This window comes from Astyanax mexicanus, chromosome 6, assembly GCF_023375975.1.
Source record: "Astyanax mexicanus isolate ESR-SI-001 chromosome 6, AstMex3_surface, whole genome shotgun sequence".
Lineage (NCBI taxonomy): Eukaryota > Metazoa > Chordata > Actinopteri > Characiformes > Acestrorhamphidae > Astyanax > Astyanax mexicanus.
Window position 1 is genome coordinate 1,485,064 of NC_064413.1, and position 21,195 is coordinate 1,506,258.

At 38.5% G+C, this 21,195-nt stretch overlaps 3 protein-coding genes across 6 annotated transcripts in view; 1 reads left to right on the forward strand and 2 right to left on the reverse strand.

Annotated features, from left to right (window-relative positions):
- Nucleotides 1–6,849, reverse strand: part of mdc1 (mediator of DNA damage checkpoint 1) — a 75,223-nt gene extending 68,374 nt beyond the window's left edge. Inside the window, exons 1-7 of the mRNA XM_049479963.1 lie at nt 6,779–6,849; nt 5,179–5,347; nt 4,171–4,755; nt 2,980–3,061; nt 1,376–2,298; nt 766–822; nt 169–441 (exon numbers count right to left, since the gene is read on the reverse strand). Of these exons, the coding sequence (XP_049335920.1) occupies nt 169–441; nt 766–822; nt 1,376–2,298; nt 2,980–3,061; nt 4,171–4,755; nt 5,179–5,326 (2,068 nt within the window). The 5' untranslated portion in view covers nt 5,327–5,347; nt 6,779–6,849. The remainder of the gene's footprint in view (nt 1–168; nt 442–765; nt 823–1,375; nt 2,299–2,979; nt 3,062–4,170; nt 4,756–5,178; nt 5,348–6,778) is intronic.
- A 695-nt stretch (nt 6,850–7,544) lies between these two features.
- LOC125802329 (golgin subfamily A member 6-like protein 4) overlaps nt 7,545–21,195 on the forward strand; it is a 113,005-nt gene continuing 99,354 nt past the window's right edge. For all 4 annotated transcript variants that reach the window (XM_049479969.1, XM_049479971.1, XM_049479968.1 and 1 more), the window contains exon 1: nt 7,545–8,647. In XM_049479969.1, coding sequence (XP_049335926.1) covers nt 7,637–8,182 — 546 coding nt within the window. In that variant the 5' untranslated portion in view covers nt 7,545–7,636 and the 3' untranslated portion in view covers nt 8,183–8,647. The remainder of the gene's footprint in view (nt 8,648–21,195) is intronic.
- On the reverse strand, nt 10,015–19,802 carry tubb5 (tubulin, beta 5). Its single transcript, XM_022666993.2, has 4 exons — nt 19,644–19,802; nt 15,369–15,477; nt 14,222–14,332; nt 10,015–12,887 (listed from the first exon to the last, which is right to left on the reverse strand). The coding sequence occupies exons 1-4, from the start codon at nt 19,698–19,700 to the stop codon at nt 11,830–11,832; spliced, it is 1,335 nt and encodes a 444-aa protein (XP_022522714.1). The 5' UTR covers nt 19,701–19,802; the 3' UTR covers nt 10,015–11,829.

Consider the following 21,195-nt stretch of genomic DNA (forward strand, 5'->3'; position numbering starts at 1 on the left):
AACAAAGGTTAGCACTCTTTATCATATGTTCACACCGTAGTTCTCCTTTAAGCAAGGTAACAAAGTATTTGTACTTTATTACTTGATAGTTAGCTGACTAGTAGCTGTTCTTTCCAGGCTTTGACTAATAGACTGAAAAGGTGAATATGAAGGTGTGTAAATATATACCGTATAGCTGGGTAGACTGCAGGGCCCAGTCCTCCTCTGCCGGGTCCTCAGCCAGCGTTTCTTCAGTGTCGGGCTGTTGATGGCTGCTGTCAGACAGACCCAGCTGGAAGGATGAACCTTTTCCAGAGGAGCTCTGTGTCTCATCCAGGGTGGCGTCTGCAGCAGGAGCATCACACACGAAGGACTGAGTCTCAGCCACAGTGAAATCATCACTGTCCTGACTGCCTGCTCCGGGAGAGACGGCGGACTGGAGGAGAGACGGGAGGGCTGGTCCTGAAGAGATGGACAGCAAAGAGAGGATTATATCCTTATAACTAAAACGCAGTTAAATTATAGTTAGAATATGCTCCATTTTCATGTTTTTTTTATTTATAAGGGTTGTTTCCACTCGAGCAGTTTTACAGCTGCCGACAACTAGTGGCGAAGAGCGACAAATGAGGGTCCAAGAGCTCACTTCTTGTTTACAGTCGCCAAAACAACTGTAAGAAAGCTGCAGAATTCTGTATGGGATTAGAATTTGCCTGGATAGTTTGTATTGAGTGGTTATCTAACCACAAATAAATAAAAAAAAAGTAATAGAAAACTAAAAAGACTCACGTTTAAATTGATGAGAAGGACTGAGAAATGGTTGGGTTTCCATTTCTTCTGACAAACCTGTAATAAATAAATCACACACACAAACACAGCAAACCATTTACACTTACACACAGAGAATGACTGCAATGATTAATCAAAATAATGGACAAGGTCGATTATATATACATATATATATTAAAAAAATATATAATAAATTGGTCAGTTCACAGAACAAAATATTCAAAATTTTAGTGTCTTCTGGGACATTTGAAGAGCATCTAAATGCAACGTTTAGCGTTTTTTATCGTTTAGAAGTGAAAGAGAAATATAGAAACAAGAGCTGTACTCACAGAAACCAGAAATAATCGCTGATTAATCGACTAATTGGAAAAATATATTTTTTAAATAGTTTGATTTGTTACTTAAGGTTATAATAGTTTTGAATGTTTTATTATAGTTTAATTTTACTCTACGTTTGTGCTATAAAGTGTAATATTTTTGGCAGTGCAGTGCTGATCTACACACCCACGAGCGCAGCACAGCAGTGCCAATATAACACTTTATAGCACAAACCTCGAGTGTTTTATAGGTGTTTTATTATTGCTTAAATATAAAACACCTGTAAACGCACCTGCTCCTCTCGGTGTAGAAGACCGGGTAATCCCAGCAGCTGTTTCTGCACCCTTCTCTCCTCCCTCATCCACTTTCTTCTCCTCCTCCTTCTCTTCCTCCTCCACATCTGTATCACTGTCCATTCTGAACTCATCCTGTTCTTCTTTTTCACGAGGAGGCTGGATTTGAGGAGAAATTTCATGAGATACATTCATGTCGGTTTCAGTGTTTTTACACGGTTGAGGTTTAAAATCTTCATTTTTCAAGTTTGAAATCTTCTTCACAGCTTTTCCAGGTTGGAACGGATCTTCATCATCAGTCTCGCTCTCTGAGATTATCTTCATCTCCTTGGCTGGGATCACCACGTCTTCTTCTGCATCGGTGTCGCTGTCCATGTGGAATTCTGCCGCAGGATTGGCTGGAGGAGCGGAGACAGGAGCATCCTCCTCTTCCAGGTCCGTGTCGCTGTTCATGTGCAGTTCTGAAGGAGTCTCGGTCTCTTTAACAGCTTTGATTTCAGAAGAAAAGCTGGTTTTAGCTTCTAAAGGTTCATTTTCTTCTACGTCTGTATCGCTGTCCATGTTAAAACCAGCCGGAGCTGCTGAGTTCTTCTGCTCAGAGACGGATGGAACTTCTGGACTCCTGGAACCTTTGGTCGTCTTCTCCTCCTCCTCCTCCTCCTCCTCTACATCAGTATCACTGTCCATATTCAGACCAGCTGGATCAACCGGCTCCGCCTGCTGAGGGACGACAGCAGGTTTCAGAAGTTCAGAAGCATCTTTAGACACCTCCGTCTCCTCTTCCTCCACGTCCGTGTCGCTGTCCATGTTAAAGATCAGCGCTGCAGGTTTAGGAGAGCCTGAGGAAGCTTCACTGAGGACGTCTTTACTGATATATCTGCCCATCACTGCTGAGGACGGAGTGATGGAGCTTTCATCCTCACTAAAGAGAAAGAAATAAAAAAGAAATAAAAAAAAAATGTTACTCATATGCTACTCACAATAAATCCTACAAATATGGCTTAAATAAAGCAGCTACTCAATATAACACAAAACAACATTACACAACGCTGTGAAAAGATTTATTTTCTTCATTTTTGCTTTTTTATCATATTTACGTTTTTTTTTATTAATTAATTTAATAATTTTTCATATCAGACAAAGATAACCTGAGTAAATATAAAAAACAGTTTAAAACATCATTACGTATTACTAAGCAGAAATACGACGTATATGAAAATGTTTTGAAGAGTTAAAATTCAAATTTATTTGGATAAACAAGACTTCTTTAGGTTTTTACAGATTAGAAGTTTTTTATAGCAGAAGTTACAAAGTTTGGTAAAGATTTTTATTGAGTATCGATGCATTCAATTCATAACCAGTCGTAGTCTGACATTTTTAGGCAGTTAATTGGTTTGCTTGCCCTGTTGTGACGGGCCCAGCTAACATAAATTTGATGTACTGTATATACCCACCAATTAGAGTCAATGCACAAAAGATGTACAGTCACCCATTTTTTACAGATAATAATATTAACAATCATTTCTGGGAGAGATTCAGGGGTGCCAACACTTTTGGCCATGACTCATGATTCACAGTCCCGGATACTGTGTGGATACAGTACCTCTCTGGAATGACTTTGTTTGCAGGCGTAAGGAATGTGGAACACGTGGGGCTTGAAAGGTCAGAGGAGGCCGATTCTGAGACTAAACAGGAGAGAAAAAGAGAGAGAAAGAGAGACAGAGAGAGAGAGAGAGAGAGAGAGAGAGAGAGAGAGAGAGAAAGAGAGAGAGAGAGAGAGAGAGAGAGAGAGAGAGAGAGAGAGAGAGAGAGAGAGAAAGAGAGAGAGAGATGGTGTGATAGATACTGAATAATTCATAGTAGATACTAAATACAGCACATACTAATACTAAACAAATCATTGTAGATACTAAATAATGGATAGTAAATACTGAATAATTCATAGTAGATACTGAATCATTTATGGTAGATGATAAATAGTTAATAGTAGATACTAAAGAACTTATAGTAGATAATGAATAATTCATAGTAGATACTAAATCATTTACAGTAGATACTAAATAATGTACAGTAGATACTGAATAATTGATAGTAGGCACTGAATAAATGATAGTAGATACTGAATAATTCATAGTAGATACTAAATCATTTACAGCAGATACTAAATAATGTATATTAGATACTGAATACATCACAGTTAATTCTAAACAACTCATGGTAGATACTAAATAATGAATAGTAAATACTGAATAGTTCAGAGCAGATACTGAATAATTCATAGTAGATACTAAATTATTTATGATAGATACTAAATAATTCATAGTAGATACTAAATAATTCATAGTAGATACTAAATAATTTACAAAAGATACTTAATAATTGATAGTGGATACATAATAATTCACAGTAGATGCTGAATATGTTGATACAAAATAATTCATAGCAGATACTTAATCATTTATAGTAGATACTGAATAATCCATAGTAGATACTAAATAACTCTAGATAACTAAGTAACTAAATAATTTACTGTAGATACCGAATAATTCATAGTAGGTACTGAATACATCACAGTTGATACAAAATAATTCATAGTAGTTGCTAAGAAATATATATGGAATAATTTATAGTAGTCAGTGAATAAGCCATTACTTGGAAATTAAAACTTAACTTAATTAAACAAACAAACAAAAAAATCTTAAACCTAGCGGACGCAAATCTTTTATATTTCAGAATAAAAATTTGCTTTAAAATTGTTATTTAGCCCAAGACTGACCCAAAACTGGCCACTTACCCAGAAATCTCCTGGGCCTCCTCCCATCCCGCTCTCCATCAGATTCAGAGTCAGACTCGGGTACCAGAGTCCTCTCGGGGGGTCTGGGGGTCGTCTGAGGAGACTGGAGGCTCTTCTCTTTATCTGCCCATATCGGCACAGGGGGGAACGCTCCCCTCTTCCCTCCGTTCTGCATTCCTTTATCCGTTCCTTTATCCGAGGCGTTGCTGGCGGCTGCTGGACTCTTGGTTTTCTCTGCGGCTGTGTTTGCGACTGTGCTGGTGGTCATGGCCGTGGTTCTCTCCGCGTCCTTCAGGCTGATGTACTGGCAGGGCAGGTCGGCGAGCACCACGCTGTCCCCCGCGCTCAGAGCGTACCGTACATGAGGGCTGAGTTTAATTCGGCCCTTCCTGGTGCCGTTTAAACTCCCCAGATCCCAAACAAGAGCTTCTACAGCATCACCATCACCAGGGCGGCGGGGATTCCCACGGAACACAGAGATGGAGATGACGGCATGCCGGCTGGATATGGAGCGAGCCTGTAACGCAGTGGAGCAGGAGGCGGGGTCACGACCCAAAACATTCTCTCCTAGATACAGCGGCACTTCTGAGAGGGGAAAAGAGAAAGAGATAGATAAGGAAAAAGAAAATAATATTATATCATTAATATGACAAATTATCTCCATTTATCATCTCCATTTCACTCGTCATATCGTATCGTATGCAGTTATATTATACCCCTAAATATCACATCCAGTATCATTTATTTTACTTTAATCCTGCATATATGGAGATATTTGGAGGAGAGCATTATAATTATTAGTATCATGACTGATCATTCTGGATCACTGACTTCTGTTACAAATCTGATGATAAAATTCTTGTATTTTATTATTTTTTTAAATCTCAGTTAGGGGTGTGCCATATCATATCTTATGCAATATCGTATGCAATACTAAAATTGTATTTTTCAAAATTTTGTTGCAGTAGTTCTTAGTTTTATCGTTTGATGGTGTTCAGTGCAAAATACCTGTTTCTGGAATGTGCTCGTTTTTGAACACTTTCAGAGCAGCCAGTGGTTTTCTTTCTTTCTTTTCTTCTTCCTTCTCTTCATCCGTGTCGTCATCCTCCTCCTCCTCTACACAGAAGGAGTCCTCTATGTGCTGGGTCGCATCCATACTGGCCTGTTCCTGAAGTGCCTGAAAAAAAAATTATATATATATATATATATATATAAAATAAATAAATAAAACAATATATTTTAATGAAAAGACAGTGACGACCTTTAATCTGAGTGTTTTAGATCAGAAAAACACATAAAGACATATTAATATATAACACATTTGGGAAGATATTAAATTTTGGTTAAAACTCCAAAGTTACTAAAGCAATAACACCCAAGAGGGAGTGCTGTAACATGTAATATTGGCACTGCTGTGATGCAGTCACACGCACAAACCTTGAGTGTAAATTTTGTGATTATACCACAGTTCCATGTTCACTGTTTATTGAAAGATTTAAAGATTTAAAGAGTTAAAGAGGAGGAGAAAATAGGATCTGTTTTGTTATAAAAAAACTCCGCCATTTAAAATAGTTCCATTGCTGCTCTGTTTGTTTGTAGGTGCGCTGTTTGGTTTGTAAGCGCTGCATCATTGCTAGGTTACCTGTATGTGGATGATCACAAGCCATCAAACGAAACTGAACTGCTTGAATTTTTGCACCAGGAGTAAAGCAGCATAAAGTTATCCAAAAGCAGTGTGTAAGACTGGTGGAGGAGAACATGATGCCAAGATGCATGAAAAAATACTGTGATTAAAAACCAACCAGGGTTATTCCACTAAATATTGATTATTTCTGAACTCTTAAAACTTTATGAATATGAACTTGTTTTCTTTGCATTATTTGAGGTCTGAAAGCTCTGCATCTTTTTTTTTTTATTTCAGACATTTCTTATTTTCTGCATATAAATAAATGCTCTAAATGAGAATATTTTTATTTGGAATTTGGGAGAAATGTTGTCTGTAGTTTATAGAATAAAACAACAATGTTCATTTTACTCAAACATAAAACTATAAATAGCAAAATCAGAGAAACTGATTCAGAAACTAAAGCGCTCTCTTAACTTTTTTCAGAGCAGTATATACAGTATATATATTATTTTATTTATTACCCACGTGTACGTCCTGATGTATTGGTCTTGTAACATTATATCAAAAATAAATAAACCAATAAAAACATGAATAAAAATAGGGTATGGTTTAATTACCAAAAGCATCTAAAGATTTAAGAAAAATCACTCAATAACAGCATATTTAAATGTAATTTAGCTGACGTTTACAGCTGGATTAAGCTCTCTAGCGCACTTTAATACGATCATAACCATTAATTATTTATTATATTTAATATAGATAAAACACTTTTCTATTTACTATACTCATTAGCCAGTTAGCTAGGCTAGCTAGCTTAGCATACACACATGCTAACTCCCTGCTAAACTAAACCAGAGCTCTGATCATTATAAACACATTAACACACACACACGCAGAAACACACAGCAGCTCTAAACACGCTAAAATCTGATCATCTGCCCCGATAATCCGCTGATCTGATCAATAATCGTCACACTTTACCCTCAGCAGCACAGAGACCCCAAACTTCCTGCACAACACGACACGCCTGCACACTCCCCGGCGCAGCTCATTGGTCGCACTCGTACCCACCCCTACCAAATACTACAGCCTGATTGGTCAGTTTTCGCGTCACTGACTGCATAGCGGCTCGTGATTGAACGGTGAACAAACCACGTGTTTCTTTGTTAAAAATTTCCCCGCGCATTTTCCTCCCCCCCCGCCTACAAAGGGGTGTGTCCAACATCTCATTTTCATACATGCATGAATGAAATGTCCTATGCATACTTATTAAACATCTCTTTACAGTACGAGTCAAAAGTTCAAATGTTTAAACAAACAACATTTTCAAGTTTTCTTTATTACTTTATTTAATTTATTTTCCACCTTTTAGTCAAGTCAATTAGTAGTTTTAAAAAAATATGTATATAAAATATACATACAGAAAAAAATATGCATATATAAATAATATATAAAAAATAAGAGACACTAAATGTACAATAAAACAAGGTTACAGATATAGATATACGTGAGACAAGAGACACAAGACAATAGTGCAATAGTGATTAGTGATGGGAGGATTAAACCAAAGCGTTAATGGAACGTTCTGTGTTCGTTCTACGACGTAAGCTATAGGCGTAGTCTATGACGTACGTACGTACGCGTTCCACGCAGGCGCGGTGACGTCATCAGACGCGGTGACGTCATCAGCCACGAGCATTAATAAAAAGCGCATGGTAGCATTGCGTCATATCCTGGACAATGGTACGTGTATACGTGAACTATTCTTTAGGAAGGCGAGCTAAACAGCGCACAGGTAAAAAAGCAGCATCAGCGTCATCATCAGCACAGGTGAGGGAGATGCAGCAGCAAGAGGAGCAGCGTCCTGAAACTCAAAAAAACCCTTTCAAAAAAATGATGGAGTGCTTTAAAACTTTGAGGGAGACCTTTAAAGAAAAAAGCAGGGACTTGCGAGAGCGGCAGCAGCGGGTTAGGCAGCAGGAGCTGGAGCTCAGGGAGCACGAGCTGATGTTTGAGAAGCGCGCGCGGGACTTGGCGGTGCGGAAGGAGAAGCTCGCCGAGCGGAAGGTGAGTGCTGAGAACAGGTGTGCGTGGATTCAGGCTGAGAAGGAGTTTCTCCTGAAGCAGAGAGAGGATACGGAGCAGATGAAGCAGACGCTGGAGAGGTGGCAGCGGGAGATTGAGCAGCGGGAGAGGAAGTGTGAGGAGCGCGAGCACGAGCTGGAGGAGCGGCAGCAGATCGCTGATGAAAAGGAGGACGTTATTGAGGACCTGCTGGAGACAGAGAGAACGAGGAGGCCCGTCGTGCAAACCAGGAAAAAGAGCTTCCTCCAACACCTCCAATCCATATACCGCATTACGGAGGAGATGGTAGTAACAGGATAGACCGTCCGTGAGCTCAGATGCTGCCCAAAATAGCAGAAATCTAAATCTAAATAAAGATAATCTAAATAAGAAAGAAAGGAAGGAAGGAAAAAGAAAGAAGGCAGAATGAGGGGAGGCAGCTGTTTAAGGGGCGAGCTCCCCCCTCCACCCAATCCCCCCCCCCCCTTACCTATATATATATATGTTACATTACATTACATTTGGCAGACGCTTTTGTCCAAAGCGACTTACAATAGTCAAGTACAAGGTAATAGAAGTTTAAGGTAAAACATCGTTAGATGGGGCTTAAAGGAGGTCGAAGGGAAATAATCGGATAGAGGAGTAAATAAAGGAGGGGAAGAAGGAAATGAGGTTAGAAGTAGTTAGTGTGTTAGAGGTGTTAGGAGAGTAAGTGCTCTTTGAAGAGCTCTGTCTTCAGGAGTTTATTAAAGATAGTGAGAGATTCTCCTGATCTGGTAGTAGAAGGTACACTCTAAGAAATATAAGTACAGATTTGTACTTAAAAGAGTACAAAGCTTGTCGCTGGGGCTGTACCTTATATTAAGGTTCAAAAAAGTACCTTTCAGTGAAAGTCCTTTTTTGTACCCATGGTTTTTGTGCCAGTATAGATTATAAAGATTATAAACATTGTCATCAACTAAAAATGGCTCAAAAACTTGATGATACAAAATTGTCTGGCTTTCAAATAAAAAATGTGCAATTTAAATATATACTTTTCATTAGTACAGTGATACAGAATACTGAATGTACCTTTTGGCTGGTTAAATGGTACAAATCTGTACTTATTGCTGTTAGAAATGACTTTGTACTTCAGAGGGAACAAATCTGACCCTGTAAAAACCAATATTGTACCTTTGAGGGTACAATAATAAAGAATGTACCTTCGAGTACAAAAAAGTACTCATATCGTACCTCTGTTTTTTAGAGTGTAGTTAGGTAGAGGTGTTAGGAGAGTAAGAGCTCTTTGAAGAGCTCTGTCTTCAGGAGTTTCTTAAAGATAGCGAGAGTATATATATAGATAGAGTATATATAGAGAGTATATTCTTATATGTATATATAAGAACTAAAACAATAAGTTGGTTAAAAAATAATTTGAAACGAGAAAATATTAGTAGACAAGTTTATTATGTTTAATTATCATTAAACATAAAATAAGCAAGGAAAGCTGGAAGAGGAAGAAACCTTGGGAGGACTAAGACTCACATATAAGGGTATATATACAGGGCCATCTTTAAAAAATTTAATATCTTTGTAAAGTTAATTTATTTCATTAATTCAGTTCAAAATGTGAAACTTATATATTACATAGATGTATAAAACACAGAGTGATCTATTTTAAGCGTTTATTTCTTTTATTGTTGATGATTATGGCTTACAGCCAATGAAAACCCAAAAATCAGTGTTTCAGAAAATTAGAATATTATATAAGACCAATTGGTTTGGCTCAGCAAACTTTTCCAGTCTCTAATCAGGATTTAATTTCCTTAAGTAAAAGCAATAAAACTGTGCAGTTAAACAAATATATTCTTACAACTTGCTCTTATACAGCCGACAACACACAAGCATTTAACCATTATATAAAACTTAACCTATAGTAGCTATAAGAGAAGACACCCTGATGAGAACAACTTCTTCACTATGATGGTCAGGGAGGCCACGCCCTTTACGTGACACTTTTTTCAGTGTATGTAATCTCTAATAGCATCTTATAGTGTACATTAGCTCCAAGTAGCACTTAGTTTAGGTGCACTAAGCTGAGCTAAACTAGCAAAAACATTATTTTATCAGCTTTTTATTTATTTATTTGAAATTAAAACACAGACAAACCAAAGTTCCAATTTTATTTTATTGATTTTTTTTTTTGTCCAGAGGCTCAGGATTTCTTTTTTTTCCCCAAATAGGAAATCGTAGTATAAAATGTAAGGACATTCTTAACACTTAATGAAGAAAGATATAAAAAAACACAAACATAAACAAAAAAACAACTTTTAAAAAGCTTTGGGCTCAGTCACAGGAAAAGAAGTTCCGAGTTTTCGTGGGTTCCACGCTTCAAAATCGCCAGCAACTTTCTTCTTCATCTTCTATAATCCCAGTCTCTTCATAGTTCCAGTTTTTTCCACACAGGATCTTTCACACATTCCAGTTCCAGTTCCAGTTTTAATACCGTCTTCTAGCCTTCCTCCTAAAGACGTTGGTCGGCGTCCAGGTGGGAAGACGAAAGAAGCTCTCTCTCTCAGTCTAAAACTCCTTCATTTCATCTCTGTCTTTTCCCCTAAACTTTTCCTCACAAGCTTTCTTCATTCAGCTCCTTGTAAACCGTTTGACGTAATACTGTAATACTGTAATCCTGCTCCCGGTGAAGGAGGACGGGTTGAGATGTTTGTAGTGCAATGCTCCTGTTAGGAGGAATACTCTCTTACTTACAATCATTCTGAATCATTCTACGGGTCGACGCTTCACACTGTTCTGTTCTGTGACTCTCTACAGAGTAAAAAAATGAGCAAATAGTGTAAACCAAAGGAAAAAAAGAACAAATAAGCAAATGGCTTTGAATGTCCTCTACTAACAACCTTCCCTCCAGTTCCCTCAGAGTGATGATGAGATGGGAACACATCTGACATCACCCCGATGGCATCTAGTCTGTCCAAACCAACATTTATCTGCCTCTGGGGCAGCGATCTGACCGGCCAAAACTATCTGTCTGGTTTCCAGGACACGGATCAGGCCTAGTTTTTAAATGAATTACAATGTCAGACAGTTTTCCACTGATCAATGCATAAAAATGTATGTTGTTTCAAAGTCAAATTATGGTAGAAAGTGAATTTCTTGAAGCAAAATCAAGTAAAAGACGTACCTGCCTTACATCTTGAAATCCTATATCTAAGCCTAATCTGTGTTCAAGAAGCCCTGGAAACTCTGGAAGAAGGAAGAAGTGAGGACATCGGTAAAGTAGAGAAAAAGGAACTAAAACATCAACTAAAATCTATCCCCTACTAGTGTCGAGTCCTTTCATTTGATTTTCTTTTATTCCGTTCTGAACATTGAAGAACATTCTGGGTTCAAGGATTCCTCTGGTTTGTTTTTGGCCCCGTTTCTCTAGTGCTAACTTCTACTTCGACAGAGACGCTTACGGTGGGGATCCGCAAGGTGCTTTGCTACATGTTCCTCCTTTTCCTTAAATTACCGCTACTCCAGGAGTGTCGAACTGCAGTCCTGGAGGGCGACAGCGCTGCAGAGAGGGCCTCTGTGCATCGTGTATTTATTAATGGTGCTGGGAGAATGGTGTTGGAGGAGGGATCCTAATCTCTGCAGATGGCTGTTGCTTTCCAGAACTTAGAGTTAGAGATGGGACACGAAAACCGTATAATACCTTATCATAAAACCAGTGCTAATCAATAACAAAGGTGTGTTTACTTTTTAAGCGTTTAAGATTGTGAATAGCATGGTGGTGGTGGTGGCTTCAGATTCAGATATTTTTGTAATTTGTTCAGTGTGTTTTTGTGTGATTTGTTCTTTTCAGTAGTGCTTTGTAAACATTTCTATTGCATGTTTATGAATATTTTGGTCACATTTTTTAATATGGTCCCATCCCTAACCTGATCGACACCCCTGCACTACTCCTTCCCTAACCCTTAGCCCACTTTTCTTTAGGCGTCCTCCTCCGCCTCCTCCTCGAACTCGCCCTCCTCCTCGGCGGTGGCGTCCTGGTACTGCTGGTACTCGGACACCAGGTCGTTCATGTTGCTCTCGGCCTCGGTGAACTCCATCTCGTCCATGCCCTCTCCGGTGTACCAGTGGAGGAAAGCCTTGCGCCTGAACATGGCGGTGAACTGCTCGGAGATGCGCTTGAACAGCTCCTGGATGGCCGTGCTGTTGCCGATGAAGGTGACGGCCATCTTGAGGCCGCGGGGTGGGATGTCGCAGACGGCGGTCTTGACGTTGTTGGGGATCCATTCCACGAAGTAGCTGCTGTTCTTGTTCTGGACGTTGAGCATCTGCTCGTCCACCTCCTTCATGGACATGCGTCCGCGGAACACGGCCGCCACCGTGAGGTAGCGTCCGTGACGCGGGTCGCAGGCGGCCATCATGTTCTTGGCATCGAAGACCTGCTGGGTGAGCTCGGGAACGGTCAGGGCGCGGTACTGCTGGCTCCCTCGGCTGGTCAGAGGGGCAAACCCGGGCATGAAGAAGTGCAGACGAGGGAAGGGGACCATGTTGACGGCTAGTTTACGAAGGTCGGCGTTGAGCTGGCCGGGGAAGCGAAGGCAAGTGGTGACGCCGCTCATTGTAGCAGAGACAAGGTGGTTGAGATCGCCGTAGGTGGGCGTGGTCAGCTTGAGTGTGCGGAAGCAGATGTCGTACAGAGCTTCGTTGTCGATGCAGTAGGTTTCGTCTGTGTTCTCCACCAGCTGGTGGACGGACAGCGTGGCGTTGTAGGGCTCCACCACGGTGTCGGACACTTTGGGCGAGGGCACCACGCTGAAGGTGTTCATGATGCGGTCGGGGTACTCTTCACGGATCTTGCTGATGAGCAGGGTACCCATGCCGGAGCCGGTACCTCCGCCCAGAGAGTGCGTGAGCTGGAAGCCCTGAAGGCAATCGCAGCTTTCAGACTCCTTACGAACCACGTCCAGGACCGAGTCCACCAGCTCGGCTCCCTCTGTGTAGTGACCTTTAGCCCAGTTATTACCAGCACCACTCTGACCTGCAGACAAATGTAGAAAAAGATATAATAACATAGATACCGTGAAGAAGATAAGATAAGAAAAGAAAAGACAATTTTATATATTTTATTGCATATCTAGGACTTGCAGAAACAGTCTTGAGACAATATTATAAGATTGCATGCTTTTAGCAAGCAGCAATCCCTAATATTTATTCTTTAAATTGAAAGCAGTTGTATACTATACTACTAGAGCTGGAAGGTAACAAAATATTTTAATTAAATGCTATTTAAATGCAGACTTCCAGTTAAACGTGTTTCTTCAGCAAGGCAAAGAATCAGGAGCTAGTAATAAATCTATAAAAATAGATGCTCTTAAAAGGGCAGAATCTACAGATTTAGGAAATGTTTGAATCATGTTTCTGCGCTGTATTACTGCAAAGACATTAATAAAAGCATTGAATCAGCCAGGCAGGCAGCCTGTGCACGCAGAGGGTTAAAAACATCAAAAAGTGAAGTGGGTGGAAAGCTGCTGCAAGCAAGACCCCTATGGGTGTAAATTCCAGTGTTGGCTGGTTAATGCATCCTCGGGGAGCAGTGGTTTAACTCCACACTGCTGCAACAGCCTCAGCAGAGCCGCTATTATTAGATGCAGTGCGACAGATTGGGAATAAACATGAGCTCTGAGCTCAAACATCCGTTCAGATCATTTAGAACTATTTCTGGAAGTCTGGAACATTACAGTAAAAGGTGATTGTGAAGGTGTAGGCTTTAAAGTTTGTTTTATTCAGGATGCTAGATCACAGATTGTGTTATTTCATTACTGTCATTCAAACACCTTCTATAATACATCCATTTTTGCTGTTGATAAATGTTGGTTTTGGTGGAAAACACCAAATTTCTATGATACTCTGTTAAATATGTGTTATACATGCATCTGTATTTGTTCATACATCTCTCTCAAATTCCAAATTAAAAGATTGCCATTTAGAGCATTTATTTGCAGTAAAATTGGGGAATAGATGCAGAGCTTTCAGACCTCAAATAATGCAAATAAAACAAGTTCATATTCATAAAGTTTTAAGAGTTCAGAAATAATCAATATTTGGTGGAATAACCCTGGTTGGTTTTTAATCACAGTTTTAATTTCATGCATCTTGGCATCATGTTCTCCTCCACCAGTCTTACACACTGCTTTTGGATAACTTTATGCTGCTTTACTCCTGGTGCAAAAATTCAAGCAGTTCAGTTTGGTGGTTTGATGGCTTCTGATCATCCATCTTCCTCTTGATTATATTCCAGAGGTTTTTAATTTTGTAAAATAAAGAAACTAATCATTTTTAAGTGATATATATATATATATATATATAACTCACCAAATACAAAGTTGTCAGGTCTGAAGATCTGTCCGAATGGCCCAGAGCGGACAGAGTCCATGGTGCCGGGCTCCAGATCCACTAGAATGGCTCTGGGCACGTATTTACCTCCTCCATTACAAACAGAGAGAAAGAGAAAGAGAGAGATAGAGAGGGAGATAAAGAACACAAGCTCAATACACAGAATAAAAAAAAAAAACACACATTCCACAGTCACAAGTCTCATGAGGTCTCCTAATGAAGTATAGGAGGTGTCTTATTAAGCTGCACTGAGCCGGTATTTCGGTCTCTGCAGTGGACTGTACTCCATTACTTTGTATTAAACAAGTACCCATGTACCAAAAAGTTCTTTAAAACAAAGAAAAAAGATGATTTATAATAAATACCTTTTTTTACACTACTTTTTAAAATCTGGTAAAAAAGATTATTTTCTATTACAGCCATGTATTGTTTTACCTTTGCATAAATAAACTAATTAAATCATTTTAATTCTGTTGGTTAATTTTATAAACTTTCCTTAATTTCCTTTTCAGCCTAAATGCATTATTTATTTATATATTTTCTATAGTCACAAATATAAAACCTATTAAATTATGTTAGAATACCTCCAAATGACATGTGTAATATTCTAAAATTAAGTAACAATTGGACAAACTGGACAAACTTTTAAAGTTTCTAATCAGGCCTTTATTTCTTTATTGACCACATAAATACAGAGTATATATAGTATATATAGTGCAGTGCTGATGTGATGGCATTACATCTGGCTTAAAGTAGAACTATTATTTGAGCTGCGTATTTATTTTGTGTTGTTTTAATAGGGAATAGATTTGCTTTTAGGCAAACAAAAAAATAAGTTTGATCTGTAAATCATAATTTGATCAATGTAAAAATGCACTTTAAGTCAATGTGTTCAATCAGTGTGGTGATAAAAAAAAAATTATTACACTTTGCATACATGACTTTTATTTTGCATCAAATTTGCTACATTTAGCATGCTTATTTAAACAACTAAGACATTTTTACTTGAAGTTGCCTTGATAGATTTTCTTCTAGAACATATATTCTATAATAATTCAGATGTGCATTAAAAAATGATGCACTTGTTTTTAAATAGTTACGGCTACATTAAGAGCTGCATCGGTACCTGTAGCCTCATTGTAGTAGACGCTGATTCTGTCCAGCTGCAGGTCGCTGTCTCCGTGGTAGGTGCCTGTTGGGTCGATGCCGTGCTCATCACTGATCACCTCCCAGAACTACAAAACAGATCAGAGCACAATAACACACTTATTATTCACATAAAACACGCTTTTATTAGTCTGCAGTTAAAATAACTTTAAAGGGATGGTTGTTAGTCATGAGGTGTTTTTTTAAAAGAGAGAGAGAGGCGTTAAAAAGTCAGAGGGAATTAAAGGACATTATGTCACCATTCCAGTTCCAATACATGCAACCCCACGCCTGCAGTTCCTGTATTGACTTTAACTCAACTGACCTGCAGTCTGTCTGCCCTGGCTGGTGCATGTGTGTGTTAGTGCTGCAGTCAGGGATGCACATGCACTGATATTAAAATTCTTGGTTTTAAAATAATGCACATAATTATTAATTGTATTAATGTATTACTAGTTAAAAGATAAATTCACCTAATGTTTAAAAGCCAAAAAAATAATGGCATAATCATATATGTCGATAATTGATTATAAGATTTTTTATAAGAATTGAAAACCTCTGAAATATAATCAAGAGGAAGATGGATGATCACAAACCATCAAACCACCAAACTGAACTGCTTGAATTTTTGCACCAGGAGTAAAGCAGCATAAAGTTATCCAAAAGCAGTGTGTAAGACTGGTGGAGGAGGAGAACATGATGCCAAGATGCATGAAAAATGTGATTAAAAAACAGGGTTATTCCACCAAATATTGATTTCTGAACTCTTAAATCTTTATAAATATGAACTTGTTGTTTTCTTTGCATTATTTGAGGTCTGAAAGCTCTGCAACAAAATGCTTTAAATGACATTAAAATGTTTATTTGGAATTTGGGAAAAATGTTGTCTGTAGTTGCATTTATGGTGAACAAAGGTAAAATAATCCGGTACTATTTTATGACATGTAAAGCATGGTGGTGGTAGATTCGCTGATAGCTCTCGATAGTTAGTAAATATCAGTACTATGTTGCAGATGTGGTGCCCACGATGCCATTTATTGCTGCTGTATAAATATAAATTTAAATAACGATGCAGAAAACTGGAAACACTGATGCAATTCCTTTTTAAATATCCCATTTATTGTCTAAAAACATAAAGTCTCCAATATATCGCAAACCACTTGCTGCTACATCTGTGTCTGAGCCGTGTTTGGAGGTTATTAATATCTTGTCCATGTAAGGAGCATGGATTTAATCTGGAACAAAAAGCAGCATATGGAGTTATAATCAAGCCGCCCGACTGCATAAATGACCTCGATCTGAACGACAGTGAGAGTAAAGGAAGAGTGGGACTGCAAAATGAGGATCTCAAGGTATAGAGGGAGTAATTGCTTTGAAAGAATGAGGACAAACAGCAGGGAAGTGCTGAGTGGCATGGTCAACTCCCATCACTTCCATCAGACCACGCAGGCAAAGCCCCACTGTCATCAGGAGCATCAATTAAAACTTATATAAGCAGCCAGAGTTCTGCCCTGTCACCACACATGCCTGTCTACAAACAGGAAAAAACAACAACAGCAATTAAACTGCTGCGTATTGTGATATGCATGACTCTCAGACTATTAAATGTCGGATAGCGTAGAAAGTGTAATTGGTATTGCTTCTTGGATTTTGTTTAATGTGTGTAATCATTGTAAAGGTCCCTCCACATTAGTTTAAAGTTACAATATCAGCAGTATCGCAACCCTCGATCAGATAGATATCACAAAATCAGAAGTATGGCAACCCTCACCTGATGATGATATGATTAGTTAGGTATTAGTTAGATATCAATATTGGAATTATTGCAACCCTCATTTAGTTAGATATTACAATATTAGTAGTATTGCAAACCCTTGATTAGTTAAATATGAAAATATTGGTAGTATCTTAATTCTAACTCAATGCTGTGAATCAGTAGTATCGTAACCCTCGCCCGGTGCTGTGATTAGTTAGATATCACATTATTGGTAGTATCGCAAACTTTTGCATGTGCTGTAATGAGTTTGATATCACAATATAGTAAACATTGAACCCTCGTCCACTGTGATTAGTTCGAAATCACAATATCTGTAGTATCGCGACCCTTGCCTGATGCTGTGATTAGTTAGATATCACAATATTGCTAGTATTGAAAATTTCGCCCGATGCTGTGATTAGTTATATATCACAATCTCTGCAGTACTGCAATCCTCGATTAGTTAGATGTCACAATATCGCTAATATCGCAACCCAATATCGGTAGTATTGAAACCCGGTAGTATTGCCCGATGCTGTGATTAGCTCCATATCACAATATTGGTAGTATTGCAAAGGTTGAAATTGTGATTACAATTGAAAATTGATAGATATTGATATTGATTCAGCTCATGATCAGCTCTGATGGTAGGCTATCTCCTTAACTAGGTCTTGACCATAGGCTGTGTTTTCTCTGGATGACCAGCTGGTTTTGGATTTTTCAGCAGGGCGGGTGAGACGGCAGTGATATGCAGGCAGGAATAACCCCTGTCTTTTTCCTCGGTTAGTCAGACTAAATCTGGTTTGAGCCACAGGCCTGCAGATGAAGCAGCTGGGAGACCCATTACCATCCCTCATCTTCCATCTGCTGGAGCCTGCGCCCCTCCCCACCCAAACCCGGTTCAATACAATGCCTGTTCACTCAAATACGCCCAGTATGTGGAGCCATTATCTTCATAATGAGATGGATCAATAGACTCTCTGCGTTTCTCATGAGCCCTTTATAATAAATTGCCATCCAAATAGTTATAACAGATATATAACAATGCACTAATGAAGCTGGCTGTTGTTGGCATTTGTATTTTTTTAGTGTATTAGTGAAACTATAAGGGGGTTAATAGCAGATTACAATAGATCCTCTTAGCTGTCTATCTACCATAGTCTGTGATTTGACATAGACTGACATTTTCAGCTTTTATTGTCCAAAAAATGTAGAAAAAATATGTAAAATAATATTGTTTTAATAAATTAAGAGGTTGATTATATTAAACTATTATTTATTGTGCATAATTGTATAAATATTGTTGAGTTTTCTCCAGATAAAGGTAGTTTTCTTTGTCAGTGGTTTTCTGTCTGTGTCGCCCCACCCTTCCTTCCCACTCTCATTCATCTGATCTGCACCAAATTTATCCATATTCACACAAAAATACAGAAAACGACGACTTAAAATGCAACAAAAACCATTACAAACAGATTATGGGTGAAAAAGACCCTTTTTTAATCTGAAAAACGTGCTGACAGCTTTTTAACCCCGCATTTGCCTCAGCTCCATCGCCTAGTAACGAAGCAGAATGCGCTAGCGAAGCTTTTTGACGGAATTTCCAATTCCTCCTTAAATTCTGCAGCAGTTCCATTCTAGGTCCAATTCCTCTCGCAGAGCGCCTGAATGGAACCGCTGCAGAATTTAAGGTGGAACGGGAAAATTCCGAACCAGACAATGTTAGCTTAGCTTTAGACAGACAGTGTGGAGCTCGCGCCACGCCCGTTAGCCGGCAAGACAGCAAGAGAAAGGGAGTGAAAGGAACCGAAAAGGAAAGGAAAAATCACGAATTTAAGATATTTATTTGTACTTTTTGAGGGATTCTGTGAGTGCTTTTTTGCTTTTTCATACAAACATGCTGCAATCATTTTTTTCACAATAATTTTTTTTAAATAAACTTTAAATTAATTAACTTATTCACTGAATGCGTGAATATCAACTACTATTCTGTTTTTTTGTCAAAAAAACATATAATAAATGCATAAAATACAAGATATAGTTAGATTAAGAAGTTAAACCTGACCTACATGTTGATCTGCATCTAACGTTAACTAACTAATACAGACAGACCTAGCTATATGGTTCTCTTAGATAATAATGGATAGAAGATACATTGCTGCATATATATATATATATATATATATATATATATATATATATATATATATATATATATATATATATATATTTATGCATATGGCTACATTAATATTTAAAAATGCATTTAAACATTTCTAAAGTAAAAAAAAGCTAAAGAAGCATGTTAAAATTAATATTTTTTATTGTTTTTTATATTATTGTGCAAAAAAAAAGAGCAGCTTAGGCCACCAGACCACCCCTCTGGTGTGGGGGTTTCATTGTCATCTTAAAGCCCCTTCAAGATGCATATAAGCATGTTTAAAGGCATGTTGGTCGTTTTTTATTCTTTTTTTTCCAGGAGAACAGTGCATATCCTCTTACCTTGGCACCGATCTGGTTACCGCACTGGCCGGCCTGAATATGAACGATCTCTCTCATGGTTGCAGGTGAAGTGCAGGAGTTGGGTCTCTGGTCGGATGTAACGGCGTGGCTCCGCTGTAGTGAGTCTGGCCGGACAAAGGCTTTATAATTCTGGATTCTCTCCAGAACGAGGCTCCGCTAGTAAGAGGGCGGGGCCGAGCAGCAGTGGAGCGATTTGATTTGACCGAGCGCGAGACGTGGGCGGGGCCTAATGTGAACCGTTCTCTACTAGTCTCTCTCTATATATATTTCTTTCTCTCTGCTTCTCTCTATTTCTCTCTAATTCGTTTTACTTCTATCTCTCTTTCTTTCTCTTTCTTTATCTCCACTCAGCTCATTACTTTTCTCTACTTCTCTCTCTACATATTTCTACTTATCCCTTATTCTCTCTAGTTCTCTCTTTCTTTCTCTCTAATTCTCTCTTTACTTATCTGTACTTCTCTCTACCTCTCACTCACATTTAATCTCTTTCTGTATCTCTACTTCTCTCTACTTCTCTCTATTTCTCTTTCTGTGTCTCTACATCTCTCTGCTTCTTACTGTCTTTCTATCTCTTTCTCTCTTCTTCTTTCTCTGTACTTCTCTATTTACTTTTCTCTACTTCTCAGTCTCTTTCTCTCTTTCATTATCTCTACTTCTCTCTCTACTTCTATGTCTTACTGTGTATCCCTGTTTCTCTCTCTGTCTCTATTTTCCCTCCTTCTCTACGTGTGTCTCTCTCTACTTCTCTCTATGTATCTCTCTGTGTTTGTCACTCTTTCTATTTTTCACTTTCTTTACTTCTGTTTATCTATCTCTGGAAAACAATAAGAGACCCTGAAAAATGATGAGTTTCTCTGATTTTACCAAATTGAAAACATCTGGAATATAATCAAGAGGAAGATGGATGATCACAAACCATCAAACCACCAAACTGAAATGTAAAGCAGCATAAAGTTATCCAAAAGCAGTGTGTAAGACTGGTGGAGGAGAACATGATGCCAAGATGCATGAAAACTGCGATAAAAAAAACAGGGTTATTCCACCAAATATTGATTTCTGAACTCTTAAAATATTAACTTGTTTTCTTTGCATTATTTAAGTTGCATTATGAAAGTTTTGCAAAAAAATGCTCTAAATGACAATATGTTTATTTGGAATTCAGAAGACATGTTCGTAGTTTATAAAATTAAACAACAATGTTAATTTTATCAGAGATAAAATCAGAGAAACTGATTCAGAAACTGAAGCGATCTATCTATTAGAGTGAATGTACATAAGAGGCACTACAGGGGACGCTGTTGTATTGTTTTGTGTGTGTGTGTGTGTGTGTGTGTGTGTGTGTGTGTGTAAAAGTGTGTGTGTAAGTGTGTGTGTGTGTGTGTGTGTAAGTGTGTGTGTGTAAGTGTGTGTGAGAGAGTGTGTGTAAGTGTATGTGTGTGTGTGTGTAAAAGTGTGTGTGTAAGTGTGTGTGTGTGTGTGTGTGTGTGTGCGTGCGTGCGTGTGCGTGTGTGTGTGTGTAAGTGTGTGTGAG